Source organism: Conger conger, chromosome 16, assembly GCF_963514075.1.
Source record: "Conger conger chromosome 16, fConCon1.1, whole genome shotgun sequence".
NCBI lineage: Eukaryota > Metazoa > Chordata > Actinopteri > Anguilliformes > Congridae > Conger > Conger conger.
The window spans coordinates 13,009,484-13,035,364 of record NC_083775.1 but is presented as its reverse complement, the minus strand read 5'-3'; the positions used below and the strand labels follow the sequence as shown (position 1 = coordinate 13,035,364).

The 25,881-nt window shown below is 49.2% G+C and overlaps 1 protein-coding gene across 1 annotated transcript; it reads left to right on the top strand.

The window, feature by feature from the left end:
- Window positions 1–670: 670 nt before the first annotated feature.
- On the top strand, window positions 671–25,468 carry LOC133114712 (axin-2-like). Its single transcript, XM_061224295.1, has 11 exons — window positions 671–1,252; window positions 2,822–3,725; window positions 7,304–7,447; window positions 14,105–14,207; window positions 16,863–17,003; window positions 17,222–17,724; window positions 18,227–18,403; window positions 19,060–19,299; window positions 19,810–19,893; window positions 20,261–20,428; window positions 25,342–25,468. Exons 2-11 carry the CDS (start codon window positions 2,932–2,934, stop codon window positions 25,466–25,468), a joined length of 2,481 nt encoding a protein of 826 aa, XP_061080279.1. The 5' UTR covers window positions 671–1,252; window positions 2,822–2,931.
- Window positions 25,469–25,881: the final 413 nt, after the last annotated feature.

Sequence of the window (25,881 nt, the reverse complement as noted above, 5' to 3'; positions counted from 1 at the left end):
AATATTTTTGGAATAAATTCCTTTCCCCGCGTATTTTGTTCCGTAAAATTAATGTGAGACATCAAAGAAACAATGCCGCCTTTGAAGTATCCGCGGAAGGATCAGTGCGTGGCTTCCTTCAAAGATCCCGGCAATGAAGCAATCCCCACATTTAAAAGAAGACTTTCGGTTTCTTTCCCCTCTCCTGTGCATAAATTTAGAAGTCAGGTTTAGAGTGTATAGTATGCCTATAGCTAATTGTCTGCTAATTAATGCAACGTTCTTTGTTGAGGCTACTAAAAATCTTTGAAAAAACTGATGTTTGAAACCTTGCTTTTATGTATATTACAATCTACATAAAGTCTGTGTTTCACATGAGTCAGGCATATATTATATTGTACATATATTAGCTTTGCTGTGATTGTATCCCTCCTCTTTGTGCTATTGTTTTGTTCGGTGAAGGAAAGGAAAGCGGGCAAAAAACGGAGAGAAATGCCAGAATGAGCACGTGCGTTTCGGTATAATTTCATGGGGAGAATAGCTTTAATTCCTCCTATTAGGAATTGTTCCACGTGCATTCCGAAAAGGAACGGGTTAAATAACGAACTTCGCAGGTCTTTAAGAAAGAGGCCTGTGTCTTTAAAGTTTATGTAGCAACAGAAGGATTGCTGGGATAATGCCGGGGCGGCAGATCACTTACTTCTGACGTTACAAAGCCTCGGGGAGCTGGCTCAAGATTGCTAGTCTTTGATAAGGTCCTTGCAACTTAGTAGCAACTTTGTGTTTCTAAAAATGATCGTAAAAAAAAAGAATTTCCATCACCTCTCGCAAAATATTCAACGTCTATCGACACCATATACACAAGAGGGGTAACTGAATAAAATCTAAACGTGTTACGACAAATACAAATATCACATGTTCTCTTTCTCGCGGAAAAAAGAAGAATTATTTGCTATCTACCTTTCGGGACCAGGCCGTCGGTTCTTTACTTTGATGTCCGCAGTTAAACCTTAGCACAGTTCGTATTGGAATAGCCTAAAGGAGACCTACTGCTTGCTTTGACTGCCTCAAACACAGTTTGTGAAGAAAGGGGAAAACAAGGATTTTTTCGGGAAGAAGGCACGTTAGATTTCCCCGTTTTGCAACGAATACATTATCCGGACGGAGTGTAAGGGAATCGTCTGGAACGGAGACTGTGGATTACTTTTTTTGAATCAAAATCTTCTGAGAGAATAGTGAAGCTGTTTTTGAGGAGAAAACTCATGGATCGATGGTAAGTTGCAAGAATTTTGTTTATGTGATCCTTGCACTGACGCGTCTCTGGTTTGCTTTGATGTCCGGTTGATTCGCTTTGAAGTAATATGCGTTGTGTTTCTGGATATTTTTAGGCTTTGGATGGCTTACAGTAACTGAACTATATGCTCATGTGCCTTTATTCTATTCTCTTTTTCGAGGGGTAGTTTGTTTTTATTAAACGTAGGCTATAATAGACGGGGAAATAAATTGCAAAGTGTGATGTGCACCGAATCCCACCCCAGTAATCGTAAAAAGGGACTACCCGTGTACTTCAGGGGTCCGATGTTGAATGGGACGGAGACTGCCACCACCTTTGCGTTTTTTGGAGCCACCGGCCGTGATAAATTCATCCATTCTCGTATGTTTGGCCGAAGCCAGGCTTCTGGTGTTTGATTTTCAATCTCGCGTTTAAAAAGACGATTAGCCGAGATAGGGAGCTCTGTTGAAATATTTTGTGTTCTTCAGCCGAGTAGGCTGCATGCTGAGCATGGTAGGCTAGTCTATGTCATGTGCAATGTACTTTTAGACCCGATACGTTTCACCCAAGTGCCGGATAGTAGCCTAGGTACATATTATACCATCTAATTTCTGGAGTAGCGTGCCGTGTGGTCAGTGCATTGCTATCTGTTTTTGTGCGCCGTCTAATTTCAATGATGATACTCTAGATTCCGTTTTGAATTGCAAATAATTTTGCTACGCTGCAAAGTAGCCTAACTTTGGTGCATGATTGTGATATCGGCGTACACTTAGTTTTTACTAAATTGCTCGTTATCCATATCTATGTTTGACGACCATTAACACGTTGAAGTGTTGGCTGCCGCTTCGTTTGCCAAGCGATGCGATTTGTTTTGTTTGATGTATATATGCACACCCATTACACAGTGTTCTTGGCATGGCTGTCGGCTCATTTTAATTGAAGGCGGACCAGCGCGCGGCGCGGTTGAGTGAAGTATGTGTTCTGTGTAGGATACGGCGCGGGTGCGGTGAAATTAGAAGGGTAGTTAAATGGAGGTAATTATAAATATCAGGGTAGCTATGTGGAGTGAAATTTCCACATGCATGGGCGCTCACTATATGGGCTACCAGGAGGCTCGACTGCCTTAATTTAATTGTTGCCACTTCACGCTTTCATGCTTTGAGTTGTTTTATAGTTTATTTACAAAAGAAGACTAGTTATTGTTATAACATTTCCAGAAAAAAAGCCTATTTATGAGAAGGCTCCGGCTAAAATATTTAGGCTAATCCGTTTTTGTGCTGACTTGAGTTATTGCGTCCTGCTCGTGCTTTGGTGAGTTAACCGGTTCATAATGTATACAACATCACAGTTGGCTACAGATTAATATTTGCCTGGTTATTATTTTTTATTTCACGAAAGAGACAACCCGCCGACAGCTGCTGTTCTATTTCCCGTTTCTCGTTCTTTTTTATATTTCCTTTTCTGAGAACCTGCGAGCGTCTGAAAAAAAGAAAAGAAAAAGACTGCACTCTGTCTTCCTTTGAAGTTGGGCGGATCTGGTTTTGATTAGATCAATACTTTCTGTTCCAGAGAGAAGCCGGGGCTGAGTGGGTCCCCCGCTGACTTAAGAGGGCGAGGGGATTACAGCCGCGCGCAGTGAAGCTGGAAACAGAGAGACGAGGCGGCGGGAATCTGAAGCCATGAGCAGGGCGCTCGCGGACCCCATCGGCAGTAGCTTCAGAGAAGATGCGCCTCGTCCTCCAGTCCCGGGGGAAGAGGGAGAGGCGCCATGCAAACTTGCCACGATGAGAGCCCAGCACAAAGCTAAAGCTACAGCCCTCGCTTCTTCCGGCTCCCCTGCGAAGAGAAACGAAGATGGGCTCGGGGAACCGGAGGGGAGTGCCTCTCCGGATTCGCCGCTTGCTCGCTGGACCAAGTCTTTACACTCTCTTCTCGGGGACCAAGACGGTGCTCATCTCTTTAGGATATTTTTGGAGCGGGAGAGATGTGTGGACACTTTAGACTTTTGGTTCGCCTGCAGTGGGTTCAGACAAATGGACCTCAAGGATACCAAAACCTTACGAGTTGCCAAAGTTATTTACAAGCGGTATATAGAAAACAACAGCATTGTTGCTAAGCAGCTGAAAACTGCGACTAAATCCTACATAAGGGACAATATTAAGAGGCAACAGATAGACTCCGCGATGTTTGATCAGGCTCAGACTGAGATACAGACCGCAATGGAGGAAAACGCTTACCAGATGTTCTTGACCTCTGATATCTACCTAGAATACGTTCGCGCCGGATGCGAGAACCCGGCTCACGTCAATCCTAACGGACTAGGGAGTCTCAAGTTGATGTGCGGATACTTGCCCACGCTGAACGAGGAAGAGGAGTGGAGTTGCAATGACTTTAAAACCAAAGCGTTGGCCGCTTCCATGGTTGGTTCGACCGCCTGCCTGAGATCCCTGGAGGTGCTTGATAATGGATACAGGTAAGACCATGTCAATCATGCACTGACGTCCGTACGCGTCTGTATTAAATGCCAATGGTTTGATTTAAAGTGCACCGGATTTAGTGTATTAATAGTCATTGCTTGGCATTTGCTGTCAATTCAAGCCTTAGTGATTTCATTAATTTTCAAGACCCCCTGTACCTTTATTTCTTGTTTAGTCCTGCTGCTGCTGACCTCCAACATTGTCTTGGTATGCTTTACACCACAAATGAAAATGTTTAGCTGTTCATTGGGGATCTTTATTTGACATTGTGCTTTGCCGTATAATGCTGTGTACTTAAATTCATACAGGAAACGTGATGCATGCTGTGTCCTGATGTGCTGTCACCTGGCTTGCATTAAGTTAGAGTTTAGTGTTTGGGGAAGGGGAGGGGGGGGGGGGGGTGTCTGAAGGCTCAGTGAAGCTGGTTTCCATTTGAAGTAAAATGGTGTCTAGAAGGCAGCCCTCTGCTTGCCTCCTTCCTGAGCTTTGAAATCATGGTGCAGATGGAGATGATCGTCTTCCACAGGAAGTTCACAGCCTGCGACATAGTCTGGCTCCGGCTATAAAGTGTGAGATACCATGACAAAGTTTTGTCTCAGCAGTGCCATGAGCCCATTGACATGCTAGCACATCACAAGCCCTGATAAGGAGGCTGAGACAGTAGCGTTAACATATAATGTGAGTGATTATATTGTGGAAATATGAAAGCCCCCTTCATAAAATTTGTCGGTTGGCTTCATTATCTTTCATATTTAAGCCATCTTGAGGTTACTGAAGTTAGTTGATTAGATTTTTTTGAAGGGAAGTGTTTTGATTTTGTTTAGCGTCTACCCTGTGAATCTTAATCTGCGGATTCATCGGGGGTGGGCAGAGCCAATGAGTGCAGTTTAAGACATTAGAACGTAACGTTGCCACTGAGAGGGTTGCGTAGGTCTCGGGCTCCACGTGTTTGGAGGTCTTAGGTGAACAGCTGCAGGGCAGAGAGGGGATTGTAGGGAAATGTAGTTTTAACAGGTCTGCCTCCGGGGCGCTGAGTGTTTTCGTCAGGCTGTCGCACGTTGCTCTTTGAGGGCGGAAAGTACGCGTTCTCAGTTTGATCGCTGGATTAGTGTGCGTCCTCACCATTAATTAAACGCACAACCTCAGGCTCCACCCCCCCTTCTGCTGTGTCAAAAAAAAAGTTCTGTCTCAGGCATGTGGAACTAATCTTCATCTTCTCCCTTTTCTCCTCCTCCTCTTCCTGCTTTTTCTTCTCTTCCTCAGTCATTCCAAAACACACATGCATACACACATGTGCGCGCACACACTTACGCATACACACACACACGCACACACACACACACACGCACATACATCCGTGTGTTTCCTCAGAGCCTTAGATCTCCTGCCTTTCTCTGTTTTATTTACCTCAGGTCTCTTTAATCCCCTTTTTATTCCCCAGTAGCTTTTATCTGTCTTTTTTGTGTGAAATCCCACTGACAGAGCGCGCTTTGGAGGGAGAGAGAGAGGGAAAGGGTGCGAGAGAGAGAGAGGGTGAGAGAGAGAGAGAGAGGGAAAGGGTGAGAGAGAGAGAGAGGGAGAGAGGGAAAGGGTGAGAGAGAGAGAGAGGGAGAGAGGGAGAGGGAGAGGGAGAGATGCAGGAAAGGCAGAGAGTGGAAATATGCGAGTCCAGCTGTGCTAAATACCTGACTCTGTGCAAGAGCCTCCAAAGGTCGGCCCTGCACTGCTGGGGCCTCAGGCTTTAGTCATGCTGTGTCTCTCCTCAGACTGCTGGCAGTAGGCACACTCATAAAGAGAGGCCCTCCTTCCCCCTTTCTCTTCTTTCTTTTCCCTCCCTCCCTCCCTCCCTCCCTCGCTCCTGCCCCAGCGTAAGCTCAGGTTCTCACCCCCCCCTCCCCTCCTCCTTGCCCTGTGAAGCAGGAATGCATCGCAGCGGGAGAGAGGAGGATGAGGGAGGGAGGGAGAGGTGGGGTGGCAGAAGAAGAGGGGGAGGGAGGTGTGTGTGAGAGGGCGAAAGAGAGAGTTAGAGAGAGAGGCCGCAGGAGAGAGTGAACGAGTGAGACAAGACCTGTGGTGGTAATGACAGACAGACAGACAGAGAGACAGACAGGCAGACAGACAGTGTAGGGAAGGTGGCTGGGATCAGGGCCTTCTCTGTTCCCAGAGCAGTCCTGCATACAGTCTCAGCTCTGCTCACCCCATCCTGGTGAAAGGGCAAGCACAGTGAGCACAGGCTACAGGGCATGACACAGTGAGCGCAGGCTACAGGGCATGACACAGTGAGCACAGGCTACAGGGCATGACACAGTGAGCGCAGGCTACAGGGCATGACACAGTGAGCACAGGCTACAGGGCATGACACCGTGAGCACAGGCTACAGGGCATGACACAGTGAGCGCAGGCTACAGGGCATGACACAGTGAGCACAGGCTACAGGGCATGACACCGTGAGCACAGGACACTGCTCAGTTTGGATTCTGCACCATTACATTACATTACATTACATTACATTACATTACATTACATTATATTAATGGCATTTGGCAGACGCTCTTATCCAGAGTACCGATGTACAGTTGATTAGATAAAGCAGGAGACAGTCTTCTCCTGGAGCAATGCTGGATTAAGGGCCTTGCTCAAGGGCCCAACGGCTGTGTGGATCTTGTGGGTACACCGGGGATCGAGCCACTGACCTTGCGGGTCCCAGTCATGTACCTTAACCACTACAGGCCGCCCCACACCATGGGGCACATCACTGCACAAAGGGATATATCGAGCACTGAGTGACAGTGTAGTGTAGCTTGTAACCTAAAGGTTGCAAATTCAATTCCCAAGAAGGACACTGCTCTTGTACACTTGGGCAAGGCACTTAACCTGTTTCAGTCAACTGTATATCCACCTGTATGAATGGCTACTCTGTACAAATGCTACAGTGGCGTAAATTGCTCTGGATTAGAGTGTGCTATGCTAAATGCCAGCTGAACGTGCCACTGTGGAAGGGGTTAAACTGAATAAAGTAAGGGAACAAACTGTGTTCCCTGCTTATCCTGCGCTGTGTGTTTCCTGGTCATCCTACACTATGTGTTCACCCTGCTTATCCTGCGCTGTGTGTTCCCTGCTTATCCTACAGTATGTGTTCACCCTGCTTATCTTGTACTGTGTGTTCCCTGCTTATCTTGTGCTATGTGTGTCCTGGTCATCCTACACTATCTGTTCACCCTGCTTATCCCATGCTGTGTGTTCGCCCTGCTTATCCTACACTATGTGTTCGCCCTGCTTATCCTACACTATGTGTTCACCCTGCTTATCCTACACTGTGTGTTCACCCTGCTTATCCTATGATGTGTGTTCGCCCTGCTTATCCTACACTATGTGTTCACCCTGCTTATCCTACACTGTGTGTTCACCCTGCTTATCCTACACTGTGTGTTCACCCTGCTTATCCTATGCTGTGTGTTCGCCCTGCTTAGCGTGTGCTGATCCTGCGCCGGGTAGACGGTGTGTAAGTGACAGTGTTGGGTACATGCAGTATGAGCTGACTCACGCGACCTTCCCGCTGCCGCCCCCCCCCCAGGTCGTGCCGGCGTGGGGGAGACCCTGCTCACCCCTGCAAGGTGATCCCGGGCTACGCGCTCGCCCCCGCCTCCAGCGCCCACGACAGCGGGGCGTCCAGCGACGCCCTGACAGACGACTCCATGTCCGTGACGGACAGCAGCATGTGAGTGCCCCCCCCCCCCCCCCCCAGAGCTTCCGGCTCTTTCCCCGGTAAACCAAAACATTCCAGCATCGCTCGCAGCGGACGCCCCCCTCTCGGGATGCGCCGTCTCCGAACGGCCGGACGACGTGAGGGCGGGAGAGAGGAAAGGTACAGAAACGGCCGCTTGCCGTTTTCCTTTTTTTCCTGAACGGTGCGTTGAAACGTGAAGAAGCGGAGGCACGTTTCTCCAGCGCACGTTCTCCCCCGCTGCCTGCGCGGCTTTGACGGCGGACAGAGGTTCAAATATTTTCATGGGCTGTTAGGAGCAGATGTTGAAAGAGTTTTTCTTCTTTCTTCTTTCTTCTTTTAAAGAAAAAAAAAAAAAAAAAAAAAAAAAAGCAGTTTGTTCCCAGACCCTTGGTCTTGGCGAGCGCTTCGTGATTCATTGTTCGAAGTGGGTAATGAGAGATAGAGGCCATCCCGCTGGCGGGCCGGGGCTCAGATGTTATATTTAGGAATGTGAGTGGACGGGGGCCGCGCACTCCATCGCCGCGGTGACGGGGGCGGAGCTGGGGTCTGTTCACTCGGGGCTCGCTCTGTAATCACCGCCCGCTTTCCAGCGCTAACTCATATAATTCATATGATTTGCTATTTAGTTGATGCTTTTTATAAGTCCCGTTGATTAGGCTAATCAGCAGACTGGCCCCCCCTGGAGCAATTTGGGGTTAAGGGCCTTGCTCATGTGGGGTTAAGGGCTGGGCGGATCTTATCGTGGCTACGCTGGGGCTTGAACCACTGACCTTCCGGGACCCAGTCGTGTAGCTAAGCTGCTAGGCTAAAGGCTAATTGATAGCGGTGTGCACGTGTAAATTGGTGGAAGGTGGTGCAGAGTGGATTGCTGGTTTTAAGGTCTTGGCACTTTTTTTCTGCTTTCAGACCAAGGCTGTGTCAAAAAACGTACTTTTGAGGAACTACCCTTTCCTGAAAATGACTGTCTGCTAAGCATATTGCGTATGGTTTGTGTGTGGGGCAGCCTGTAGCATTGTGGTTATGGTACATGACTGGAACCTGGAAGGTTGGTGGTTCAAACCCTGGTGTTGCCATGATAAGATCCATGCAGCTGTTGGGCCCTTTGAGCAAGACCCTTGGGCGCTCCCCACTGCTGCTAAGTAACTAGGATGGGTCAAATGCAGAGGACACATTACCCCACAGGGTTCAATAAAGCATATCTTTTTCTTTCTTTCTTTAAGACATCCCTCCCTTGCGTGGCCGTGCTCATGTTTTGTAGCTGCTGAAGGAGAACGTCAGTGAAGCTGCACCTCGTTTTAAAAGCAAAGCTGTGCATTCCTATTTACGGGCCCAAAACGGTCATTTACTTCCTGAAAATGATGCTTCTAAATATGTTCCGCAAAACGCCAGAAATTAATATATCATCCTGGGATTTTATATACATTACAGAAAATGTAACCTACCTATCAGTTTTCTCGTACAGTGTACTCAACTATGCTCAAGAGTAGTACACTGATTCAGATAAGGACAGAACCACAAACGTGTCCCTCCTGTCTCAGAAATTACTTCAACATTTTTCTGTCTGCTTATGGAACTTCTGAATGTATTTGTGAATGCGTTTTCTTCTTGTTATTTTTTTTCTCTCCCAAAAATAAATTTTGCCGTTGTTTAGTAGAAACTGTAATTTTTGGGGGTGGTATAAAATAAATCATGTCTAAGAATAGCGAAAACTCAATTTTCTGTATTTTTTTTTTTGTTCTGTTATTAATGTGAAAACATCCAATGCGAAATATTGGCAGTGACTGAAAAGGGCCCTTCGTAATCCTGCTGGGCGAAGCTCGAGTGTCCATGAGGATGGCTCGTGAATATTGGGTCTGAGTAGAAGTCACCTGGGATACAGAGTTTAGCGTTCAGTGTTCTAGAACTCCATTACCAGCCGTGATTGTTACATCATCAGCATTAGAATGTTCTTAACATTCTAGTCTCACATTTTTGATCTCACCCCTTAGTGGGTCATAAGGAATCCTGCTGTTTCCAGTCTTTTCCTGCCTGCTAGTGCCAGTTACATTGGTGAGTGACCGTGCACAAACTGGGGGGGAAATGAAGTGGGCAGAGCATGAAAGATTTAAACAGATCTTTGGCTTCTGGGAGCTATGGAGCTTGCTGGATCCCTGGATGCATAGATCCCTTGGTGAGTCGATCCCCATAGAAAAGACCCATTAAAGGTCTGTCCAACACCATGCAGGGAACAGGGAGGCCAGCTTTATTTAACTTAAGGTAAGGTTGAGGACAGGGGGATTAGGGTGTACTGATGGTCTTTTGGTTTCTGGTTGCCACTAGCTGGTGCTAGAGGTACCTTCCAGCCGTGCATGTGCTGTGACCTCATGCTGAGTGTGGGTAGTATTTCTGTGGAAGTTGAAGGTTCCTACTCTTCGACATAGTTTCCCTTTCAGGGGCATTTTGGTGTTTAAAATAGCGTTCAGTGTTCTAGAACTCCATTGCTTCCAGTTACCAGCCGTGATTGTTACATCATCAGCATTAGAATGTTCTTAACATTCTAATCTCACATTTTTGATCTCACCCCTTAGTGGGTCATAAGGAATCCTGCCGTTCCCAGTCTTTTCCTGCCTGCTAGTGCCAGTTACATTGGTGAGTGACCGTGCACAGACTGGGGGGGAAATTATGTGGGCAGAGCATGAAAGATTTAAACAGATCTTTGGCTTCTGGGAGCTATGGAGCTTGCTGGATCCCTGGATGCATAGATCCCTTGGTGAGTCGATCCCCATAGAAAAGACCCATTAAAGGTCTGTCCAACACCATGCAGGGAACAGGGAGGCCAGCTTTATTTAACTTAAGGTAAGGTTGAGGACAGGGGGATTAGGGTGTACTTATGGTCTTTTGGTTTCTGGTTGCCACTAGCTGGTGCTAGAGGTACCTTCCAGCCGTGCATGTGCTGTGACCTCATGCTGAGTGTGGGTAGTATTTCTGTGAAAGTTGAAGGTTCCTACTCTTCTACATAAAGTTTCCCTTCCAGGGGCATTTTGGTGTTTAAAGTAGTCAGCACAAAGCCCCATGTTTTATTTAGCCTTCATCGAGGAGGCCACTCATTTGTCTCATGAAAGGTGGTTAGCTTTGCCTCATGACTGTAGAATATTCTGCAGGTGGTGGCGTGGGATGGATGAGGTTAGCGGTTACACTGCATTTGGCCGCGCTCTTTTTAATAATGTGCTGTGAACTGTATTTTAGAAACTTGACTGTCTTGGGGCGATGTCTTAGGGATGAGAAATTGCCAGTGAGGATGGTCTTTGATGTCAGGTGGTCGGCCAGTTATGCGTCGCAAGAAATCTGTAGCAGGACACCTATGGTATACTGTATGTCCGGCAACAAATCTGTAGCAGGACACCTATGGTATACTGTATGTCCGGCAACAAATCTGTAGCAGGACACCTATGGTATACTGTATGTCCGGCAACAAATCTGTAGCAGGACACCTATGGTATACTGTATGTCCGGCAACAAATCTGTAGCAGGACACCTATGGTATACTGTATGTCCGGCAACAAATCTGTACCAACAAATTTGCATCGAGCTCAAAAGTATCCAGTATGTGCTTAACTACATCAGCAAATTTATATTCTATATTCAAATTGCTGGAATATTTTGTGTCTCTTTTGTGTTCTTGCTAATATAAGCTTAAAGGGCTGCATAACTATAGCTGTATGATATTGATATTGTATATGTAAACGCGAGGGCAGAGTACACTTTAGGTAAGGCCAGGTGGACTGGCTTGTAGCCCTATCATGTGTACGGAGAGGGAGGTGTAGTGGGAAGCTCAGAGTCCAACAAATTTGGTCATAAACGCTTCTGCTGAAAACCCACTTTTAATGGACTTAATGCCAATACCAGCTGAATTGCCTGGAGACAATTAGCACTGGTCTTTAATTTCTTCTAAATGTTGAAGTGGATAATATTGTTTTGTTTTTCTTTTTTTTTTTTTTATATATTTCTGACAACTGAACTCTGTTTGAGTGAGGAACAAAGCCTGGCTGCTGTTTTTATATTATGAGTCAAAGCTCGTTGTGATTGGACCCAGGCCTGGGGGTTGGGTGAGCGATTCTGTTTAAAGCGGCTCTGGGGAAACGTTCTGGGGACGCGTCTGTGTGAGTGAGTCATCTCTCCGCGAGTCGATACGATGCCCCATCGTTCCTCCGGGCTTCCCTGTTCCGTGGTCTCAGACCGTCTCCGCCGTTCTTTGGGAGTCGCTTTGATTAGCCAGACGGTTCATTACGGCTGAGAGGCACAATGCTGAACTTGGATAAAGAGAAAGTAGGAAGGTGGGGAGGGCTGAGCTGGGGTGAGGGGTACTGTGTGTGTATATGTGTTTTGTGTGTGTGTGTATGTGTTTTGTGTGTGTGTGTATGTGTTTTGTGTGTGTGTGTGTGTATATGTGTTTTGTGTGTGTGTGTGTATATGTGTTTTGTGTGTGTGTGTGTATATGTGTTTTGTGTGTGTGTGTGTATATGTGTTTTGTGTGTGTGTGTGTATATGTGTTTTGTGTGTGTGTGTGTGTATATGTGTTTTGTGTGTGTATATGTGTGTGTGTGTGTGTGTGCGTGTGTGTGTGTGTGTGTGTGTGTGTGTGTGCACTTATATCTTATTTATGGATTTGCTTGGGCGCGTGGGAATGCCGCAGCGCTAACTTCAAACATCACCTTATCTTACAAACCGGCTTTGTGATGTGGCCGGGATCAGAGGGAGCGCGGCGTTCCCAGCGCGGGCGGGGCGCCGCAGTTCAAAGCGCTGGCAGCAAACGGCCAGCCGGCCAGGAGGGAGGAGGAGAGCGGCCCGGTTTAAGCGTTTACTTCGTATATCAACTCTGGCATGGCTGTGTGTGCATGCGTCAGGGAGTGTGTTTGAGGCGGTGTGTGTGTGTGCGCGTGTGCACGTGTGTCCGGGAGTGTTTGAGGCGGTGTGTGTGTGTGCGTGTGCGCATGTGTGCACATGCATCAGGGAGTGTTTGAGGCGGTGTGTGTGTGTGCGTGTGCGCGTGTGTGCACATGCGTCAGGGAGTGTTTGAGGCGGTGTGTGCGTGTGTGCACGTACGTCAGGGAGTGTGTTTGAGGTGGTGTGTGTGCGCGTGTGCGTGTGCACATGCGTCAGGGAGTGTGTTTGAGGTGGTGGGTGTGGTGCAAGAGGTACGTGTGTGTGTGTGGATAATGTGTACCGGTACGCGTGTAAGGTGTTCAGATACCTGCGTGTGTGTGTGCATGCATCAGACCGTGGGTGTGGTGAGAGAGGTGTGTGTGTGTGTGTGTGTGTGTGTGTGTGTGTGTGTGTGTGTGTGTGTGTGTGTGTGTGTGTGTGTGGAGATAATGTTTACCGGTATGTGTGTAAGGTGTAAAGGTACTTGTGTGTGTGTGTGTGTGAGACGTAATGCATTTGTGATTTTACTGTGAAATATGAAAGATGTCCTCTCTATAATAGATAATGGATCTTCTCTCTACCTGGGTCTGAAAAGTTCTGAATGAGTGACTGTTTTGGCAAGTCTCAAAGGCAGGAATTTCACAGGGCCGTGTTTCTGGGACTGCAGGATCCAGCACAACCATGCTCTTCTGTAAAATGGCCAACATCAACAAACAAGCAACAGCCACACACAATGAGATGGCGATAATTAGTTAGGATTGTCATTTATCCAACCGCAAACACCAGAGTTGGAACTGACAGTGAATATTTTGCGCGTGTGTGTGTGTTTATGTTTATCTGTATCTCTGTGTGTGTGTTTGTGTAGAAGCCATGCGCCAGAATGCCTCTTCACCGTCTCGTTTGGGTTGGTGTTTCGTGGTTGCGGCTAGTTTGAGGTGGGGGGTATGTCCTGCTATCCTGGCTGTATCAGTGGGACCAGGTGCAGGGCCGGGACGCCCCCCCCCTCCTGCCCTGCAGTGGATGGCAGGCCCTGCCAGACCTTTTTGGGTGCAGTTGAAGGGAAGGCGGTGTTTTTGAAGTCTGACGGACTGGGGATTCTAGTGCCGACGAATGTCAGTTTGATGGCATCTGTCTCAGGATTTAATTAAGAGAGGGAAAAAAAGGCTTCTTCCGAACAAGTTTTTTTTCTGAACTCCGCAACAGAAGTGTGTCCAAACTTTCGTATTCTATCCCAAAGGAAGTTGCAGGGGGTTCACTCACAATTTTGGGGTTCCTGAGCCACGGTTGGGCCATATACTGAAATGATCATTATCGAGTGCAGTAACGATCATCGCCACCATGTGATGTGCAAGGCTCTCTTACAACACCCAATGAATGTCAGTGGTCATATTTTTTCCCCGGTAGCATGTTGTCTCTGAAGTTGGGACGTTTGCTACCGCATCAGGTGCTATATTAAAGACAAAACGACTACAAGAAAGGCAATACGTCACACGCTGATCTTTTTGGCATTGGATAATTGTTGCAACCCATGCTGTTCTCTGATTGGCTGGCTTGTTTTGGGGTTTGCAAGCCCCTGATCCAGGCTGTTCTCTGATTGGCTGGCTTGTTTTGAGACCCGTGAGCCCATGAGGCAGGATGTTCCCTGATTGGCTGCTTTGCTTTGTGGTTTGTGCACCTGTGACACACACACACACACACACACACACACTGTTCCCTGATTGGCTGGTTTGCTTTGTCTCCGGGCAGAGATGGCGTCCCTCCTTACGCTCTGGCCAACCGGAAGCTGCAGCAGAGGGAGATGCAGCGAAGCGTGAAGCTAAACGGCCAGGTCACCCTACCTCACTTCCCTGTAAGTCCCGCCCGGCCTGCTCCTCGAACGTTCACCCTGCGTGTACGACGCGCCACGCCTTTCGCTCTTTAGAGACGCGACGCGGCTCGCCGCCAGCACTGCTGAGCCACCCCCTGAGCTCCTTAAAGCCAAACCCTCTTATGTTCGCTTTCTTTCTCACTCGCATCTTCACGCAGAGAGCTTCTTCCTTTAGCTCTGTACGCAGGGTGGGAGTGTTTCTGTAGCTCTATACACAGGGAGAGATGCTTGTGGGTACATACAGAGAGGGATGGATGTTTGTGGGTATATATGCAGGGGGAGAGGTATTTGTGGCTCTATACACAGGGAGAGAGGTATTTGTGGCTCTATACACAGGGAGAGAGGTATTTGTGGCTCTATACACAGGGAGAGAGGTATTTGTGGCTCTATACACAGGGAGAGATGTTGTTTGTGGCTCTATACAAAGGGGGAGAGATGTTTGTGGCTCTATACAAAGGGGGGAGAGATGTTTGTGGTACTATACACAGGGGGAGAGGTATTTGGCTCTATACACAGGGAGAGAGGTATTTGTGGCTCTATACACAGGGAGAGAGGTATTTGTGGCTCTATACACAGGGAGAGATGTTGTTTGTGGCTCTATACAAAGGGGGAGAGATGTTTGTGGCTCTATACAAAGGGGGGAGAGATGTTTGTGGTACTATACACAGGGGGAGAGGTATTTGGCTCTATACACAGGGAGAGAGGTATTTGTGGCTCTATACACAGGGAGAGATGTTTGTGGCTCTACACAGGGAGAGAGGTATTTGTGGCTCTACACAGTGAGCAATGTTTGTGGCTCTATACACAGGGAGAGAGTTGTTTGTGGCTCTATACACAATGAGAGATGTTGTTTGTGGCTCTATACACAGGGAGAGAGTTGTTTGTGGCTCTATACACAGTGAGAGATGTTGTTTGTGGCTCTATACACAGTGAGAGATGTTGTTTGTGGCTCTATACACAGGGAGAGAGTTGTTTGTGGCTCTATACACAGTGAGAGATGTTGTTTGTGGCTCTATACACAGTGAGAGATGTTGTTTGTGGTTCTCTGGGCCACATTTCCCAAGTTGCACTGTCCTCGGGCAGCAGGAGCGTGTCACAGCATCGGGGCTCGACAGCAGCCTCCTCCTTTCTTCTCTTCCCTTCATCCTCTCTACAAAGAGATGAGAGGGGGGAAAAAAAGTCAAATCAAGAAAGCAGGGAAAGAAGCCCCGCATACGGGCGAAAACGTCGCGGATAATGTCGCCGTACCTCAAAGGCGCACAGCGTGCGTCCGGGAAATGAATGACCCCCGTCTTCTGATCTCCCACCAATCTCCTCTCCCTGGCCTGCGCATATCTTTCCTTCCTCTTATTTTCCCGCCTCCCTTTAATTTTTTCTCCTCTCCCCCTCCCGGTTAATACACAGCTTTCATTCGTAGATGTGAGGCTTCTGCTGCCCCCCCCCCCCCCTGTGGGTCTCAGGGGGTCTTTGAAGTTTGACAGGGCTCCTTTGAAGCCGTCTGACTTCAGAGCCGGCCCTGATGACTCCGGTCGGGCTGCGGAGTCTTCTCCTAGCCTGGGCCCCGGATAGAAGAGCGGAGGATGGGGGGAGAGGGACGGGGGGGCGATAGGGGGAGAGGGACAGGTGGACATGGGGGATGATGGGGTGAGAGGGGCAGGTGGACATGGGGGGAGAGGGACAGGTGGACATGGGGGATGATGGGGTGAGAGGGGCAGGTGGACATGGGGGATGATGGGGTGAGAGGGATGGGTGGACATGGGGGATGATGGGGTGAGAGGGACAGGTGGACATGGGGGATGATGGGGTGAGAGGGACAGGTGGACATGGGGGATGATGGGGAGAGAGGGACAGGTGGACATGGGGGATGATGGGGTGAGAGGGACAGGTGGACATGGGGGATGATGGGGGGCGATAGGGAGAGAGGGACAGGTGGACATGGGGGATGATGGGGGGGAGAGGGACAGGTGGACATGGGGGATGATGGGGTGAGAGGGACAGGTGGACATGGGGGATGATGGGGTGAGAGGGACGGGTGGACATGGGGGATGATGGGGTGAGAGGGACGGGTGGACATGGGGGATGATGGGGGGAGAGGGACAGGTGGACATGGGGGATGATGGGGGGAGAGGGACAGGTGGACATGGGGGATGATGGGGGGAGAGGGACAGGTGGACATGGGGGATGATGGGGTGAGAGGGACAGGTGGACATGGGGGATGATGGGGTGAGAGGGACAGGTGGACATGGGGGATGATGGGGTGAGAGGGACAGGTGGACATGGGGGATGATGGGGTGAGAGGGACAGGTGGACATGGGGGATGATGGGGGGAGAGGGACAGGTGGACATGGGGGATGATGGGGTGAGAGGGACGGGTGGACATGGGGGATGATGGGGTGAGAGGGACGGGTGGACATGGGGGATGATGGGGGGAGAGGGACAGGTGGACATGGGGGATGATGGGGTGAGAGGGACAGGTGGACATGGGGGATGATGGGGTGAGAGGGACGGGTGGACACGGGGGATGATGGGGGGGGGGGGAAAAGGTGGACATGGGGGATGATGGGGGGAGAGGGACGGGTGGACATGGGGGGGACGAGCAGCTCTCTCACCCTTCTGCTCTGTCTGGCCCGGCTCCAGCGGACGCGCCGGCTGCCCAAGGAGATGACGCCCGAGGAGCCGGCTGTCTTCGCGGCCCGGCTCATCTCCCGGCTGGAGCGCCTGAAGAGGGAGCGAGACTCCATGAGCTCCCTGGAGGAGAGGCTGCAGCAGATACAGGAGGTGAGGCGGGCCGGGCCGGGTGCGCCAGGGTGGGTGCTAGATGGATAGATCAATGTCTGAGGGACACATTCAAAGCTTGTGATTGTAAGTGACCTTTCTGAGTGGTGCAGGTAAAGTTATGTGGCTGTAAATGACATCTTTCTGAGTGATGCAGTGAAGGTTTGTGACTCTGTTTTGGTGGAGAGGTGAGAGTTCTGACGGACTATCCCTGCATACAGGAAGATGAGAGGGAAGAGGGCGACTTGCCAGGCGGTGCCTCCCATCACCCTCCCCACCCCTTGGGGGCGCTGTCCCCAGGTGCCTGTGAAGAGGACCCCCAGGCCATCCTGGATGAGCACCTCTCCCGCGTCCTCAAAACCCCTGGCTGCCAGTCCCCGGGTGTGGCCCTGCACTCTCCTCGCTCACGCTCCCGCTCGCCAGACCAGCAGCGAGGTGTGGGAGGGCCCTTGTGTTCGGCCCCGGGGCCCTGCCCCCCGCCCTGCGGGACCAGCAGGGTCTTCCTGCCCAAACAGGCCACCAGGCACATCCACCACCACTACATCCACCACCACACCGGCCCCAAGACCCAGGAGCAGGTGGAGGCCGAGGCCGCCCAGAGGGTCCAGGGGCTCTGCCTCCCCGCCCTGGCCCCTGCCACGGCCCCCGGAGACTGCTGCGCCTGCCCCAAGTGCCGGGGCCATGGCAACGAGCCCTGCGGCAGCTCCGGAGAGACCCCCCTGAGGTGAGTACCACCGAATGGTCTCACTTACTGGGCCGAGTGTGATGGTTTCACAGGGAGGAGAGAACGGTTTCACTTTCTCATTCTCAAAACAACTCCTGTAAGAAGGTTGCATAAACCTGGATGTAGAGCGATCTTTATCTTGCTTTGTCTGCAGTTGGTGGTTTGAGGTTGTGGGGGGTGGGCTTGAGTGGATTGCGCGGTTGTGGAGTGTAGGGTTGATTGGATTGAGGTTGTGGAACATGATCTTGAGTGGATTATGGTTGTGGGGAGTGGGCTAGAGTGGATTGAGGTTGTGGAACGTGAGGTTGAGTGGATTCAGCTTGTTGAGGGTCGGGTTGTCTGGGTTGAGGCTGTCTTGAGTGTGTGGAAGATGAGTTTGGTTGGAGTATTGGCCAATTGGCGTACGGGCAAAGCACAGGTATCTGCAGCCAGTTTTATGTAACAGGGCAGGGTTGGTGGTCTGAAAATGTATTGAATTCTTGTGTGTGTGTGTGTATTTCAGCGACAGACGTTCCTTCACTTTGTCCAAGCGGGCTTGTGCAGCTGGGGACGCGGGACCCCAGCTGAATGGGGAGGGGGGTGTGCCTCTGCAGCTGCCCACTGACACCACTGACCGCTCCCAGAACGTGTGGCAGTGGATCCTGGACAGCGACAGGCAGAGCAAACACAAGCTTCACAGGTGAGCTGGAACACAGCCCAGCACTTTTAACTATACAAATGTACTGTATAAATGTACATTTTGTATTGTATTTCCTGTTTCTATAGTATATATGTATAGTACACTACGCACTATACTATCATTTGGTGTACATGAGGCAGTTTTAGTATACGAGCTAAAAGTAAGATGGATTTTCGGACACTTTTGAACACAGTAATACTTTAGATTGTTCAACTGTTTGACCGCTTTGGTTTGAACACCGCCCTTCTGTTTGCTCGGGTCTTGACCTAGAGCAATGCACTGTGGGATACCCGTTCAAGTGTTCGCACACTTTGATATGTCACCGAATGTAGTGTGCCATCCGGGTAGCTTTAGCACACTCTTTTATACGGCTATGGTTTCAGACATACTAATACTCTTTTGACATCCTATCTGATGAAGGCCTAGTGCCGAAACGTCAGCACTTCTGCCAATAAAGTGGTGACTCTGTAAAGTAGCGGTGTTGCGCTTTTTCCTTACTTTTTCAAAAGATAGTGAAATAGGCTGCATCCGTAATCGCATACTATGTGCATAGTCGAATCAGTATTTCCTGTTTCCTGTGTCACATGTATGGTAGTATTTCCTGTGTGGTATACAGTAGTACTTCCTGTGCTAATTCAGTGATCTCACTCTGACAGTGCACCGGGTCCTAAGAAGGGGAGCGGTGTGGACTACTCCTGCCGGGCGTCCCTGGGGCGCGTGTTCGCCTGGGGAGGGGGTGGAGCGAACGACCACAGCGGCCACGTCCGCGTGCACCAGCCCTCCCACCCCTTCATCCAGGACCCTGCCATGCCTCCCCTGTCCCCCCCCAACACCCTGGCCCAGCTGGAGGAGGCCTGCCGCCGCCTGGAGGAGGTGTCCAAACCCACCAAACAGAGGTAGGTACATACAATCACTCACACACACACACACGCGGTGCAGTCCATAAGTGTTTGGACAGTGCAAGTACAACCTCTGTTCTCTTGGCTTGGCACTCCCAACACGTTGGTTACATCCATATCAGGTAAAATGGAAGTCGTTTCCGCTGTCCAAGTAATTACAGACTACACTGTCTACAGACGGGTACACACATTCGTGTACACACCTACGCACACACACACACACACACACACACACACACGCAATACATTCACACACATTCAGCAAGCATTTCCCCGTGGGTATCCTTCTGTATAAGTTATTAAAAAGCAGATTTCGGCTGATGATTTATGTTAAAGCTTTAGATTGGATTGACTGTGTGCCAGATTGTGTGGCTTTGCATTTTCTTTTCACACCTACCTGAGCAGCCATTCTCAGCCACCTCTGATACTTATGTACGTGTTTGTGTTTGTGTTTGTGCGTGTGCGTGTGCGTGTGCGTGTGCGTGTGCGTGTGCGTGTGTGTTTTAGGCACTCCACGTCCAGTCTGCAGCGGGACCGCTCGCTCTTCAGTGCCGGGCAGAACGGAAGCGCCCCTTCGGCTCACACTGACGAGTACGTCCCCCTGACTGCACGGTGTGAAGCACACTGCTGAGCACACACTCCTGCTGATGTCCTGCTGAGCCTCTGAGGACCTGGCTTAAACACACACGCGCACAAACGATGCTGACACACACACACACACACACACACACACACACACACACTCACACTTACCCCGCCACACAGACCTCCACATATACCCCGCACACACACACACACACACACTCACACTTACCCCGCCACACAGACCTCCACACATATACCCCGCACACACGCGCACACACGCGCACACGCGCACACACGCACACACACACACACGCGCACACACGAACCCGTCCAGCTAATTTCTAACTGGCCGGCTCTGCTCTGATCTTCGCAGGCCCAAGGAGCTGAAGAAGGCGCCGGGTTGCCAGGTCGGGCCGGGCGGGGAGCTGGTGGTGACGTACTTCTTCTGCGGGGAGGAGATCCCGTACCGGCGCATAATGAAGGCGCCCTGCCTCACGCTCGCACACTTCAAGGAGCAGCTGCAGAAGAAAGGGAACTACAGGTGAGCCAGCGCCCTCCCGCGCCGTGGGCCAGGACGCTCACAGGTCTGTGTGACGCTCACGGGTCTCTGAGACGCTCACGGGTCTCTCAGACGCTCACAGGTCTCTGAGACGCTCACAGGTCTCTGAGACGCTCACAGGAACTGCTGCTTTTCCCACCCTCCCTTTACCTGGGAGTGTGTGCGTGCTGCATATGAACTCAGTGAGCACTTTATTAGACTTATTAAATCTTCTGCCGCTGTAGCCTAGCCACCTAGAGGTTTGACGCGTTGTGTGTTCGGAGATGCTCTTCTGCTTTCCACTGCTGTAATGCGCATTACTGCCACCTTCCTGTCAGCTTCAACCAGCCTGACCTCGTGCCCACAGAATTGCTGCTCACTGGATGTTTTTGTTCTCTGAAAATTTTTGAGACTTGTGTGTAAAAAATCCTATGAGATCAGCAATTTCTGAGATACTCAATCTACCCTGTCTGGCACCTACAATCTCTCCACGGTCAAAGTCACATTTCTTCCTCATTCTGACATTTGGTCTGAAATACAGCTGAACCTCTTAGCCATGTCTACATGCTTTTATGCATTTAGTTGCTAGCACATGATTGGCTGATTAAATATTTGCATTAAGAAGCTGGTGTACCTAATAAAGTGTGTGTGTGTGTGTGTGTGTGCTAGCATTGTTAGTGTGTGTGTGAGCATATGTGTAGTGTGTGTGTGGTAGAGGGGGTTGGGTATTTTCACTGTATGGAATAGTAAGGGGAAAAGCTTTGGTCACATCTGGTATTGATTTCCATGGTAAGACAAACTTAATAAGCATGTCTTTGAAGCCAGGGCCTTTCATTTCATGCACAAAGACTCGCGCAAATAGTAGGCGTTCAAAAATTCTTCAGTGATTGTATCAAGCAACGGCACACGTGTGATGCCTCATGCTTCGAATGGAAACCTGAGAGTATACGTGTATGTACAGGTCTTTTTTGCTGCAAGGCTGTTTATTTTTTAAATATACCTTGAATTAATTATGGCAAGAAAATATGAATTAATTAGTTTAACCCTTTGAAGAGTAGGTTCTTTGTAATGTTTTTATTTTTATTTTATTTATTTATTTATGCTGTTCTAGAACTCCGTTCCTTTCAGTCACCAGTAGCGATTGTTACATCAGCATTAGAATGCTCAGCTAAGATTCTAATCACATATTTGTGACCTCACGCCTTAAAGGGCTAAGGCCAGTTTATAGTTCAGTGACAGAGTGTTGCTGGACTGAAGTTGCAGAACATTTGCGAAGGTTCTAATGTTGCCTGACAGACTGCGGGTGTTGTATTTAGCAACAATATATAGATGTGCTCCAGTCGTCCAGAGTATAAACTGGATGTCGCTGCGACCGGCAGCACCTGTTGCACGTCACTAGTTGTTTGTACTGTATCCCTGTACAGATATAAAGACAGACACTGTCCTCCGCTTGGTTCAGTTCCCTCTCCGTCTCATACTGTCCACTGCTCCTCTCTCAATCACTCACTCCATTCTCCCACTCATGCACGATCAAACACTCTTCCTCTCTCTCTCGTGTCATGGTAACACCCTCCCCTCTCCTCCTCTGTCTTTAATATCTCTCTCTCCCCTCATCCTTCTATGGCTGTTAACTGGAGAATGAAATCCAGGTGAGACTGCCTGATACCTGCAGTCAGAATATGACTGGAATGGAAATTCAATGTGCATTTTGAAAAATGTGATTCTGCACAAACCTTTGTCATTATAGGTGGTTCTGTCTAAACTCTTCTGTAATTGGTCCTCACCGGAAATGATAATAAAAGCAACATTTGCCTCCAATGGCCATCCCCCATTACTGATGTCATATCTGTACTGTATGTTGTCTATGATCTCTTCATGATCTGTGTACAGTATAAACGTACTATGCTGTGGGTACTTGAAAAGACAGGACTTTTTCGGTTTTCCTTTCATTGTAGGGATGGTTGCAGTGTGTTTTTTGTATAGTTTGTATAGATGCAGCCCATCGCCTACGCAAACAAACATATCCACAAATAAACTCGGTGTGCAAAGCAGCATATTATCCAGCAGTACCTGCAGGGGTTCAGGGGAGAACAGTGCCTACAGGGCGTTCCGTTGTGGTGGAGGTTCAGGGGAGAACAGTGCCTACAGGGCGTTCCGTCGTGGTGGAGGTTCAGGGGAGGACAGTGCCTACGGGGTATTCCGTCGTGGTGGAGGTTCAGGGGAGAACAGTGCCTACAGGGCTTTTCGTCATGGTGGAGGTTCAGGGGAGGACAGTGCCTACGGGGTATTCCGTCGTGGTGGAGGTTCAGGGGAGAACAGTGCCTACGGGGCATTCCGTCGTGGTGGAGGTTCAGGGGAGAACAGTGCCTACGGGGCGTTCCGTCGTGGTGGAGGTTCAGGGGAGAACAGTGCCTACGGGGTATTCCGTCGTGGTGGAGGTTCAGGGGAGAACAGTGCCTACAGGGCATTTCGTCGTGGTGGAGGTTCAGGGGAGAACAGTGCCTACGGGGCATTTCGTCGTGGTGGAGGTTCAGGGGAGAACAGTGCCTACAGGGTATTCCGTCGTGGTGGAGGTTCAGGGGAGAACAGTGCCTACGGGGTATTCCGTCGTGGTGGAGGTTCAGGGGAGAACAGTGCCTACAGGGCGTTCCTTCGTGGTGGAGGTTCAGGGGAGAACAGTGCCTACGGGGCTGCCAGGCATTATTGCCACCAGATGTTGGGAAGGGGATTATTTGCAGCATAAAACTTGTTACGATGGAAAGAAGAAAAAAAAAAAACACAAATTGCAGATGGGGTACTTGTTTGAAGATCTTGCTGGGAAGGATGAAGTTTTTCCTGAAAAATTAGCCTGTGATTGTTTGACCGCTTTCATTGTCTCTCTCTTACTCGCTCAGTTCTGCCTGGCAAGGTAAAGAGATGCCGCTTCTGTCCCGTTCCGATCTTTATCCCCATGAAGTCTCGTGTTTTCAAATTCTTTTAATGCTTTTAATCGCCAGTAGTGACAGTCATATCAGCGTTACAATGTTCAGTTGAACATGAACATTGTACTCGCGAATCAAATTTTTGATCGTACAGCTTAAAGGGTTCGTGCACATTCTTCTGGCTGGAACGTTACCAGGAATTATAAGATGAGATACTTTACCGCCAGACGCCTCCCAGTTTGTGAACTCCCATGCCATTTGTGTTTAAGACGGGTTTTTCACACGGGCTGTTTGGGCGACTGCTGGCTTCCATGCTCGTAAACAACGAGCCGGCGGGAATTCCAGTGATCACCGCGGGTTGGGGGAAAAAATGGGGAAATTAGGGATTTTCCATTACAAAGCCAGTCATCATATCATCAGCGCTGATTTTTCTCTTGGGTTAAACCAGGGGTTATTCTTAACTGTGGTCTGGAGTTATTGTAACACAGGGGTTATTCCTTACTGTGGTCTGGAGTTATTGTAACACAGGGGTTATTCCTAACTGTGGTCTGGAGTTATTGGTGAAGCAGGGGTTATTCCTAACTGTGGTCTGGAGTTATTGGTGAAGCAGGGGTTACTCCTAACTGTGGTCTGGAGTTATTGGTGAAGCAGGGGTTATTTGTTACTGTGGACTGGAGCTATGGCTGGCTGTGAACTTTCTGTGCCCACCCCATCGCCCCACCTCCCATTCTGTAAGTTATGTGACCTTTGACCTCCAGGAGTCTCCTGACTCTGAAATACTGCCCCCAGTCAGCCCCCCACCACTGTCACGATAGGGTCAGCCTTCATGCGGTGGGGCTGAATCTGTAAATGCCTCCTATGGCCAGTGATAATGCAGCCATTTTATTACCACTGCAGCTATTATTATCATTATTCATGTATTACTCTCAGATATTTTAAGAAATAATTCCGGTGTATTTTAGTGAGCTTGCATGTTGGGGTTGGGGTCGGGGTCCTCTTCCTCTCACTTCTCCTATGCATCAGGGAATTGGCTGGCCAGGTGTGTGTTGCAGTGGGCGAGCTTACAGATGCACTGAATTTCAGGCTCTGTGAAAGGTGGCTCTTCCCTAGACAGGAGGCAAAATTGAGCCATGCATATGTGTGTCTGTATTTATGCGTGTGTGTTTGAATGTGTTTGCATGTGCTTGCCTGTGTGCACATTTGTAAGAGGCCTAATTTAAGATGGACCCTTTTGGCCAGAGTGACAGACAGAAGCTCTTTTGTGCGTGGCTTTATGTTGATTGTTGGTTTTAAATTGTATGTATGCGTGAGAGATCAAGGAAGAAGCCAGGAGGATGGCCGACCTTTGCCCCCCCTGCCCTTTGTTCCTGCAGAATGACACCAGAGAGTGTGCTTTGGCTCTCTGAGAGTTTTCTCTGCACAAAGGAGGGTTGGGGTACGGGCAGAGGCTGTGTCCTTCCTCCTGTAGTGAGCATTACCCTTTAACGGTTTGAAGAGTAGAATGTTCTTTCCAATGTTGTAAGTCAGTGTTCTGGAACTCCCTTGCTTTCAGTTGCCAGTAGTGATCGTTACATCAGCGTTAGAATGTTCGCTTAAGAATTCACGATCTTGCGCAATAAAGGGTTAAGTGATTTCCCAAGTAAACGTTATCAATGGAAATTGCTTGTGCCAATGAAGTCCCAGACTTATTTCGAGATAAAGCTGTAGCGAAAAGATTGTGATGCATACTACCTGAACCTGTGGAGTGGTGTTATTCTGTCATATATCCTACCTAACATAACTGTGAGCGTTGGCAATTATAGAGGAGCAACTGCCAATTGAGACGTCCATTTTCACAATGGCCATTGTGAATTCCTGTAAATGAAACTATAGATGTTACCACTATATATAATACAACTCTGCTGCTGCTACTTGCTTTGACTATTTAATTATGGCCATTTATGAACCGCTTGGGTAAGCTTGAATTAACCTTACGCCTTTGTCTGTGTGTTTCAGGTACTACTTTAAGAAGGCCAGTGATGAGTTTGCGTGTGGGGCGGTGTTCGAGGAGGTGTGGGATGACCGGACCGTTCTGCCCATGTTTGAGGGCCGGATCCTGGGGAAGGTGGAGAGGATGGACTGAAGGGGGGCTGGGGGGGGGGGGGGGGAGTGTTTTTTTGGGGGGGAAACTTGACTTTTGAAGAAAAAAAAAAACCTTGAGAGGCCATGGGAGGAAGGAGCTACTGAAGGAACGCGAGACAATGAAGAAACGCTCACCAACACCAGCACTGGAAGAGGACCAATCAGATACCTTAAAACCAGCCAGCCTTAGAAGCGTGAGCGAATGGCACTTGGCAAGCCGAGGATTGTGGGAAATGCTGTGATGGCTGCCTTTGGGCACCGGGCTGCTTGAACAGACTGCCCTGTGTGACTTCCTGTCCAATCACGACAGACCGCGACATCACACTCATCTTCAGTTCCCGTACCTGTCCATATACATACACGCATACATGTGTGCGTACATGTATCCTGTGATGATGCTTCTGTCGTGATTAA

Excerpts from the sequence above, each read along its gene's own strand:
- LOC133114712 (XM_061224295.1), top strand. The coding sequence starts at position 2,932 with ATGAGCAGGGCGCTCGCGGACCCCATCGGCAGTAGCTTCAGAGAAGAT. Across the intron at positions 18,404-19,059 it reads AGCAAACACAAGCTTCACAG|TGCACCGGGTCCTAAGAAGG; the intron begins GTGAGCTGGAAC and ends TCACTCTGACAG. Across the intron at positions 20,429-25,341 it reads CAGAAGAAAGGGAACTACAG|GTACTACTTTAAGAAGGCCA; the intron begins GTGAGCCAGCGC and ends TGTGTGTTTCAG.